The 10689-nt window shown below is 42.8% G+C and overlaps 1 protein-coding gene across 1 annotated transcript; it reads right to left on the bottom strand.

Annotated features, from left to right (window-relative positions):
• Nucleotides 1–6360: 6360 nt before the first annotated feature.
• Nucleotides 6361–7226, bottom strand: mespba (mesoderm posterior ba; the record flags this gene model as incomplete). Its single annotated transcript, XM_084110470.1, has 1 exon — nt 6361–7226. The coding sequence occupies exon 1, from the start codon at nt 7138–7140 to the stop codon at nt 6361–6363; it is 780 nt and encodes a 259-aa protein (XP_083966596.1). The 5' UTR covers nt 7141–7226.
• Between the last annotated feature and the right edge of the window lie 3463 nt (nt 7227–10689).

The following is a 10689-nucleotide window of genomic DNA, read 5'->3' on the forward strand; positions in this document are numbered from 1 at the left end:
ACATTCAATATCCAATATTTTTTTATATATGTATTTAACAAACTAAACGTCTGTATGAAAACAGGGAATGGCAATAAAAAATATATAAATAAAAAATAAAATAATATAGCCTTGCAGTATAAAGATATTTCTCAAAGCACACACACACAGGCCTATTGCAATCACTTGTACAAACTGAATAATAAAACAAGTTTAAATGGGTACATTTTCTATAAATATTAGTCTTCGTTTCCTTTTCTGACATAGCCTACTCCAGTTCTTGTTAAAACACGCAAAGTCTGTGCATTTTGGGCACTTTTTTGGTGAAACCCTATTTAGGCTATTTTGTCCATCAAAAGTGTGCTTTCCCTTTAATTGAGCGTGAGCAGAGCAGCAAATGGACTCGGCGCCGAAACACGCGCTTCACTGCTCGCGACGCTCCTGCTTGACGCTCACGCGCTGCTCCTGCTCCCGTTGTGAATGCACTCATTGATTAACATGCACGGCGAAAAAAAATACGCGCTTGCGGTCTGAACGGACGTAATTCACGAGGTTTTCTACATGTGTGTACCGTGTGCACGTGTGATGCTGATGTTGCGCGATGTTAATCATGCGGCGCCCGAGTGCATTTGACCGGCATAAAATCGGCATTTGTCAGACTGACCGGCCGGTCGCCGGTCACGGCCGATCACGTGAAAATCGGCCAATTCCGGTCACCAGCCGATCAATCGGTGCATCTCTACTTCATAAGTACAATTCTAATGCAAAACTTCATAGGCTTTATAGGAGGTGGCTGTATAGATATTGCAGGAATTTGTCCCGGGTGTCTGACCTGAAGATCTTACAGCTTAGAATGATGAAAGTAGAGCGGATGTAAAGTTTACGGTAATAATCAGACGTCTCTCCATCTTTCTCACAGAATGCAGCCAATTGATCTGCTCCCTTCTGCAGCAGAACCCAGAGCGTCGGCTTGAGCTGCACAGGATTATTCTACACAAATGGTTTTAGGTACCCTGAGCCATGGGCTAAAAACCTTTTTATTTGTTTTTATTTGTTTTTATTTGTTCCAGCTGTAAGATTGGTCACAGTCACTCCAGAAGTGTCGGTTCAGCTGTGTGTCCGGTGGACTGAATCGACTGGACTCAGGGGCGGGGCCAGAGGGGTGGCACAGGCCACCTCCAAAATGTAATTGGCCACCCCAAGTGCCCCCCCCCCCACTCCAGAGTCGGAATGTAATAGGTTGTTGGGCTTGTCAGTTTTAATTCTTTACTAGTAGTACTAGCGGTTTTCTGAACCGGTTCGTGCTCTGGTTCTGAGAGAAAAGTAAGTACCCTTGGTACTTCACAGTTAAGTGGGTCGAGGTTCCGAGCTAGACACCAGCTGGAGAAAACTGACCACTTGAGGTGGTAGAGGCGTCTCGTGGACGGAGCTCTAGCCTCCATTATGGTGTTTAGGACCCCTTCTGGGAGGCCCTGGGGTACCCGTTCAGGGGCCATACATGGAGGGCCCACAAGTCGGGACGGGGGTGCCAGATTGTCCCGTTCGCCTGCGTGAGGTGGTCGCTCCTCAGTGGGATCGGCCACGGGGCTGTCGTGGACAGCTCCATCAGCACTGGGAACCCGACCTGGGTTCGCCAGAGGGGGACTACGAGAAGGACTGCACACTTGGTGTTCCTGATCCTTTCGATGACCTGAGGGAGCATCGAGACCGGAGGAAATGCATAAAGGGGGAGGCTGGGCCAGTTGTGAGCCAGCGCGTCCCTGTTCTTTGAAAAGAATATTGGGCAATGAGAGTTGTTTTCTAAGGCGAAGAGGTCCAACTCTGCTTTGCCGAAGATTTCCCACAAAGCACCGTCCGGGGATGGAGAGACCATTCTTCTGGGGGAACATGGTTGCGAGACCTGAGGCCGGGTCTCGCAACCATGAGACCCGGGTTGCGAGACCTGAGGCCGCCCTGGCGATTTATGTAGGATACCACGGCCATGTTGTCCGTACAGACCAAGACGTGGTGTCCTTCCAGATATGGGAGGAAGGTTTTTAAGGCTAGAAAAACTGCTGTCATTTCGAGCCAGTTTATGTGTAGGCGTTTCTCCGAGCTCGACCAGAGGCCGGAGGCAGGCCTGCCCTCGTACAGGGCTCCCCAACCAAGGTTGGACGCGTCTGTTGAGATAAACCTCCTCTCTGAAACCACACCCATGTTCACACCCTGCTGGTACCAGCTGGTGTTCCTCCAGGGGGCCAGAGCTCTGGTACAGCGCTGGTTTACCCTGATGTACATGAGGCCCGAACGCCACCCATGGGCTGGAATTTGCGGCCTTAGCCATAGCTAAAGGGGGCGCATACTCAGTAGACCTAATTGGAGTACTGAAGATGCCGAAGCCATAAGGCCCAAATCCCTTTGAAACATTCTGAGGGGTACATAGGAGCCCGCTTTGAACGACGCGGCAAGCTGCTGTATTGTTAGAGCCCGGCCCGGCGTGGGCCATGCTCTCATTTGAACAGAGTCGAAAACTGTTCCCAGGAACGTGGTTCGTTGGCTGGGGGACAGCACACTTTTGGCAAAGTTTACCCTGAGCCTGAGGCTTTCCAGATGGCCAAGGAGCCAGGCTTTGTGAGTGTGGGACTCCGCCTCTGACTGAGTCAGTATGAGCCAGTCGTTGAGGTAGTTTAGGATGCGCATTCCCCGCTGTCTCAGGGGGGAGGGAGCCGCATCCATGCACTTTGTGAATGTACGAGGCGCTAGAGCCAGTCCAAATGGTAGGACTGTGTATTGATATATCTGCCCCTCGAAGGCGAATCTTAAGAATGGCCTGTGATGGGGGCTTACTTGGATGTGAAAGTAAGCGTCTTTTAGATCTACTGAAAAGAACCAATCTCCTGGGCGGATCTGTGCCAGGATGTGTTTGGTCGTGAGCATCCTGAATGGCCGTACCATGAGGGCCTTGTTAAAACAGCGTTTGTGTGCAGGGGTGCGTGACAAATGACGGGCCCATGTTCTGCATTTAACACGACTCCAGCCGCCTGAACTGAAGAGGGAGCTGTGAGATGCACTCGAGCGATTTTCGGGGGTGGTCCGGCCGCAGCGGGACAAGAACCCCTCTTCCCATTGGTTAGGACGGCTTCTTAGGCTCATGGTCCAGCGTGAGCTTAGGCTGGGGACCCTGGCTCTTGGGTAGCGGGTAGCGTCTCGCAGGCTTGTAGCGTGGGCCGGTCTCAGCCGCTGGCCGGGGCTGGTGGACTGGTGGCGCTGGTTTCTCTGGCTGCGGCGTACTTCTAGGGCACCGTGAAGCCGAACTAGAGCGCTTAGGCAAGAAGTGCTTCATAGCACTGGAAGCTTTCTGAGCCTCCATGAAGCACTCTGCGAAGCCGCTGACTGAAGGGCCGTGCTGTGGAGACTGGTGAGTCGAGGAAGGCGGTCCTGTCTGCGTCCCTGATCTCAGTTAAATTCAGCCACTAGTGGCGCGCCAGAACAACCAGGCTGGCCATGTTACGGCCGATGGCCTGAGCAGTGGTCTTGGTGGCCCATAGTGCCAGGTCCGTAGCACTGCGGAGATCTTTGAAGGTGTCCGGATCGGGCCCTGACTCGTCCATGGCACGGAGGAGTTTGGCTTGGAACACCTGGAGGGTCGCCATGGTGTGCAGTGCAGAGGCGGCTTAACCGGCGGCGGTGTAGACGCGACCGGCCATAGCGGAAGTAGTCCTGCACGGCTTAGATGGATGCGTCGCTTTTGTTCTCCAACTGCCTGCAGTGGGAGGGCACAGATGAGCGGCGACCGCTTCCTCTAGCAGGGGGAGCTTTACCCTTCTCTTCAGCGCCGTCAACGGATGAGAGCGTAGCAGAAGCAGAAGAGCGCGTTCGAAAAGGGCGTGCGCCAGGATTTAGTAAGCTCGCTGTGGACCTCTGGGAAGAACGGAGCGGCACGCTAGGGAGGAGCCTGTTGGCGCCCCGGCAGGAACCATTCATCAAGGCGGCTTTTAGCGGGCTCTTCTGGAGAAAGCCAGTCCAGTCCCAGCTCGTCGACAGCGCGGGTGATAACGCGGAGAAGTTTGGCGTCAGTGCTCGCTCTGGTGTCGATTCGCTCAGTCTGAGAAGAGGGGGTGGGGTCCACGGAGCCCGACCAATCCAAACATTCAGACGCCGCCACAGAAACAGCATCATCGAGGTCCTCTGCAGATCCGCCTAAAGAGACGAGTGCAGCCGCTTCGAGAGAGGGGCGTTGATCGCTCTTCGCGAATAACACAGGAGAAGTATCAGAAGGTGTAGGCGAGGCACACGGGGACGGACCTGGTGTGCACGCTCTCAGATCACCGCGCTCGTGGATCCTCGCGCCGCTTCTTCCTACGGGGCTCGATGGGCACCGGGGACGGAAGATGGGCGGGCCCAATCTCTGACGTAGCGAGAGCGAGTTTGGATCAAAGCGCTGAGACCAGCATGTTGTCACAGGAAAGGCAGCCGCCTTTAGTGCCTCAGGATTCGCAGACGGGGAGCGGCATTTGCAACAACGTGCTCTGCTCTTTTAGATGGAAAAAGCTTAAAGGATATATTAAGAATTTCCTGTAATAAAATGTATCTATTGTTACTACTGTAATGCCATATTACATTTTTATGGGATCTTCTTCAAATCTTCCAGATTCTATCATTTTTAAATATTTATTTTAAGATATATTTATTAAACAAAAATAAATTTTCTTTATTTATTAAAATTAACAGAAAATAGTACACACTTTTCTGAAGTGATTGTTTTGAAAAAGTATTAGAAATGATGCAAAACATAGTACTTTAGCTTTGTATCAATATAATGGGGGCCTTTTGCCCTATCCTGATTCTTTTACCTCCAGAGAGCAAAGCCCTCCTCGCCACCTCGCACATTTATATGATTTTTAGGTGAAACAAACCACTTTAAAATTTTATTTTCCCACAAAATCTTTTGATCCATCAATATTCAATTAAAACAAAGGACTGCATATTTTTTTGCAATCATGTTGAAAAGCACATGTACTATTTAGCCCCATTATTACTCTAAGTGTTAATTTTTCTCAAAGAAAGAATTCAGCGCTCTCGCACCACACGTCCATTTTCTCATGCAGTTTCAACGTACAATGTCACATAATGTTACATTTACCTAAATTGAATTCTAGAGAGGAAAATTTTGTGACAAAAGGACTATTTTACATATTCATTCTTTTTACATTAAAAGGTTAGTATTATAACATTATTAGTATTTTAAAAGTATTATCAGGCTGTTAACAGTTGTTAATTAACCTTTAATAACAATATCATCTTGACAGGGTTCTCTGTATAGTTTACGTAAACGATACTATAAAGATGATACTAACCTTTTAATGTAAAAAGAATGAATATGTAAAATAGTCCTTTTGTCACAAAAGTTTCCTCTCTAGAATTCAATTTAGGTAAATGTAACATTATGTGACATTGTATGTTGAAACTGCATGAGAAAATGGACGTGTGGTGCGAGAGCACTGAATGCACGAGAGTTGGCAGGCCTTTTTTAAAATAAGACATTTCAATGACCGACTCATAAACATTTCATTGCCATTAAAGTAAAATTACTATAACAGGCTAAAAATGCTCATGTAACAGAAAAATGTCAGATGGACTTAGAGATTTTGCATCTGAAATGTGTGTGTGTGTGTGTGTGTGTGTGTATATATATATATATATATATATATATATATATATATATATATGCATAGCACTGTAAAGCATACACATACACACACACATACACAAAAACACGCACACTTTTAATTAACATAATAATAAATAAAATTCAAAAATTGTAATCAACACCAATGTAGGATCTGTAAATATCCAAAAATGACAAGAACAAAATAAACTATTTTAATAATACATGTTTTATTATAAATACATATCAAATATAGTTTTGTATTTACAGAGAACAGACATGGATAACACATACAACTTAAATTATAAGAATATCAGGATTGACTTGGGTTCACATTTAAGATAAGATGCCAAAACATCCACATCAATTTACTGTACACAAAACAGTAGTAGGTATCATTTTTGCTTTGGATGTGATGGAGAGGTTTCTGCTGTCAGCTCCAGTAAGCTTGAGGAACAAGATGATAGCCTAAGTTTCTCCCATAAACCTGAAATAGAGGATAGAGAATTGATTTGAGACATCGCACATCTAAAAAAAAAAATACAATAAAATTTTAAAATTCAATTTTAAAACATATTCAAATAGAAAACAGTTGTTTTAAACTATAATAATATTTCACAATATTACTGTTTTTAATAGAGTATAGGCCAGGTACATATTGGCCTACAATAAAAAAAAAAAATACTATTATACTACAATACATCTACAGTTTAAAAATATACATTATTAAAGTATTATTTACATACCTGGTATGTCTGTGTTGATTGAGTACACTGTTGTGTCTGGAGGAAGCCGTCTATATTTGCAGAGACGTTTTGTTCTGTTAAATGTTGCTGTGGATACTGATCCACACATTGCACTGTATGACTTGAGTTGCCCTCATACTGTCCATCCCAGTGACCGCAACTCTGTTCCGGCCCGACACAATCTCCAGCCATAGACCTGCACTGAAAATAGCCAACGATCTCTGGAGAATATGAGCAGCCGCTGGAGTCGTGCTTCCTGTGGGTCAATTCTTCTTCACTCAGACCCAGCTGAGCTGACAGAAACGAGATGTAGCCTATGGTGAGCCGTAGCGTCTCAATCTTGGTCAGGGTTTGGCCCACGGGAGCTACGGACGGAGGCAGGTACGTCCTGAGATGGTGGAGGGCTTTGGTCAGATCCCTCATCCTCAACTTCTCCTTCTCACTGGCGTTCTGCCGTTGCGCGCTTGGGTTCTTCAGCCTTAACCTGCGCTTTCTCTTGTCGACACAGGTCGATTTTACTGATTTGGAGCATGCAGGCTGGGTCAGGTGGGACGGGGAGAAGCCCTGGTCTGTCGAGACGGTGTCCGGAGAGGAAACGCTGTAGAACTCCGACTCCGAGCTTGAGTAGATCCACTGGTTCTGCTGGCTGTGGCTTGAGCTTTCCATATTGTGACTCTGAGTGTGAATGAAGGCTGGACTGAGGGCTGGAGGTTTATATGTGGGACTCAGAGGTGCGAGGTGACACCTCTGCAGGCTTACGGTAGCCATCGCTGTCTCTCAGACCACAGGACTCGGCCTGGATCTGTCTGGGAAAGGCTTGGAGAGGCCACAGGAGCAGAGGTGTGAATTTTGACTCCTCTTCAAAACAACAAACCAGTGCAGCTATTCTTCCAGTGAACTGATCTTGTACATCTGACCAAACAATGTATGGTTTCTCTTTAATCTATTTTAATGTATCTATGAAATTCATCTCTGATAAATCACCAAAAAATGGGTGAAGAAAGTATTAAATTCTGTATGTGTAAAAAGCACTGTCTCACATAAAAATCTGTCATAAAGCAAAAATACAGCAATCACACCAATAAACATCTAATGTTAAAATTTTAAAGAAATTAATCATTTTATTTAGCAAGCATTAAATTAATGGAAAGTTACAGTAAAGGCAAAACATTTAGGCTATACTTCAAATAAATGCTGTTCTTTTGAACTTTCTATTCATTAAAGATTCCTAAAAACAATGCTGCATGGTTTCCACAAAAATACTGTTTTCAACATTGATACTGATATGAAATGTTTCTTGAGCAGCAAATCAGCATATCAGAAGGATTGCTGAAGGATCATGTGAATGAAATATAGTATAATAATCAAATAAATGCAGCCTTGGTGAGCATAAGAGACTTCTTTCAAAAATATTTAAAAAATCATACCAACCCTAAATTTTTCAATGGTAAGTAACAATGTTTCAATAGTAATTGTATATGTTTAGTTTTAGGTCAAACTAGAAAGGTAAAACATTTGAGCTGAGTCATTTGATAAATTCCACTAAAGTAAGCAGCCTTTTATATATTATATTTAAGATACAGACCCAATCCTCAGCCTAATAATTCAGCTAATTTTCTGTATGGGGTTGTATTTCAAAGAGCTAAGCAGAGTAACTGACCTTGATGCTTAATGATGCTTAATAAACTCCATTAGCAGATTGCACTTGAGGTGTGACATTCACACAAACTGGCGACCAGTTTTGCAGTTTAGTGGTCGAGATAGTCATTCGCTCAGTGAAGTGTTTCTCATTCAGAGATTCAAAGTGATAATGAGAAAGAAAAGAACAATTGTAATTGATTTATCAGTGTAGAGTAAGAAATAACCTTTTTTTTATAAAATAATTATATTTATATATTTTATTTCATTTTATTAAACAATCTAATTTTATATTTTAAATAAAAATTAATGTGAAAATATAACCTTAATTTACAATATGCAGACTGCCGTTCAAAAAATGTGAGGTCTGTAAGATTTTTTACAGTCTTTGAAAGAAGTCTCTTAGCTCTCTGTATATTTTTGATTAAAGTAAAAACAGTAATATTGTTAAATTTAAATTAATCCTTCAGAAATCATTCTAATATTGAGCACTGACTGAGCACAAGTTTAGTTTAATATGCTTATTTAGATTTGGATATTTTAATTATTTAGATTTAATATTTTTAGGTTTAGTGGTAAAAAAAAAAGTTCAGTTAAATATTTTTTTTGTGGAAATCCTGATACATGTTTTTTTAGGGTTGTATGATTAACAGAAAGTTCAAAAGCAACATTTATTGGAAACAAAAATCTTTTGTAGCATTATATAAATGTCTTTATTGTCACCTTTTATCGATTGAATGCATCATTGCTGAATAAAAGTACTAATTTATTTAACATAGAATAGCCCACACGGTTGCTAGGGTGTTCTGCATGATTGTTGAGGTAAATGCTAGGCGTTTACTTACTGTTTTGATTCCGTATGAAACTACTGGAGAGCCTTGAACGCATGTCGAAACAGGAATGCCAGACAATTCAATGCGCAGAAGCCTGCATGTCCCCAGTTAACACAATCTGCAGTTGATCCATAAATAACACCTGGTAGAATATGTGTCATAGCGACGGCGTTAGTGGTCGCGAGACTGCTTGAACATCGACGCAGAAAAATAAAGTGTGTAGCCTAAGACATTATATGCAGAGAATGAGAGAAACAATGTTCGGTGAGACTTTGCAGTAGCTCTGTATATTTCTATGGCATCGCTGTTGTGTCAAATAGTTACTAGCTGGTGAAGTGGATTTAACGTTACTTATTGGAACAAGTAAATAATAATCATTGATCCGTAAGATCTTACCTTCATGCTGTGGAAATAAACCTGAAGACAGAAAACACAGCGCTGAAAATGGGCTAGGCTAACTTAGTAACTTTTCTGTCATCTTTGCAGGACTGTGAAATGAAGAGTGTGCAAAGTAACATATTTTAGCAACTGTGTGAAAGTGAATAGCGCATAACAGGCACAATAAACATGAATATCTATTGGTCCAATATGCGTCATCATTTTCAAATACCTGCGTTTTCACAGTCCACACTACAACTTTTTCAAATCCACTTTGGAGAAAGTTTTCAAAAAGCTTAGTTTTCAATAATAAAAACACCGTCTCAGTGTGGACGGAAGGCCAAAACGGAGAGAAAAAGATGCATTTTCAAAAGAAAACGTATTAGTGTGGATAAGGCCAAAGAAGCAAAAAGAAAAATCTCAACAAAAAATAAATATCAAAAGACCAGATAATGAACGATAAATGAGCGGCGAGTATATTCGATGCCACTTTGACTCTACGGGACTGTCTACGGGGAAACTAAATCAGTGTCACCGAACAGCTTATCCATATTAGCCATAATAATGAAATTTCCAAAGATGTTATCATGTCAACCACCCTGGGGTTTTTAAATGATACAAATTAGCATTTAATAGTTTTGATTTGTTTGCCATCCTAGCTATAATGTAACCAGGCACCATTTTCAGGATCCATTTCTTGAGAACTAATTCTCTGGTGACCTCTGTAACCAGCACTGTGACCTCCAGGCCACCCTCTCTCTGAGAGTGAATGAGCAGCGTGTTAGATTTGGCACCTCCTCACTGCAGAAGAATGAGTGAAGCTGGCATCTGTGTGTGTCTTTTCACTTTCCTCAAATCAGACTCCCACAGAAACTCAACTAAAATATATATTCCTTGTGCTTTTTTGCAGGGGCACCATATATGATAATGCATTTGCACATTTGGCAATTGGCATGTTACCATGCTTTGATTTTTACTGTGCCCTGGTGTAGCAAAGTGAGGCCGTTCACACCCTTGGTATGAAATGCGACAAGCAATTTAATCACAGGGTTGATATAAACCAAGAAACACATTGTGCATGAATAAAACTGTCATTGCACAAGCAAATTCCTTGTATTGAATCACTGAAAGTAATGCTGATTATGGTTGCCTAAAGAAATAAATGGAGCTGTGCTAAGAGGTTAACATTATGCAGCCAAAAACAGTGTTTTATTTAGGAAATTCAAAAGAAAAAAATGAAGAGTTGCATAAAATGCACAGCAATTAATCTAGTAAATCTGGTGAAAGACTTATCTAGATTTTTGTTTCACACCTTTGCATAAATAAATGACCATCACAAGAGGTGTGACTGATTCACACGTGTGCCCTGGCCTTGTTTTCACAAGTGCCTTTCCATGTGCCCATGCTCACAGAAAAGCATGGGAACTTCATCCAAGACCAAAATACTGTGGTTTTCCCATTTCAATAT

Source organism: Abramis brama (assembly GCF_963993115.1).
Source record: "Abramis brama genome assembly, chromosome: 3".
Classification (NCBI taxonomy): Eukaryota; Metazoa; Chordata; class Actinopteri; order Cypriniformes; family Leuciscidae; genus Abramis; species Abramis brama.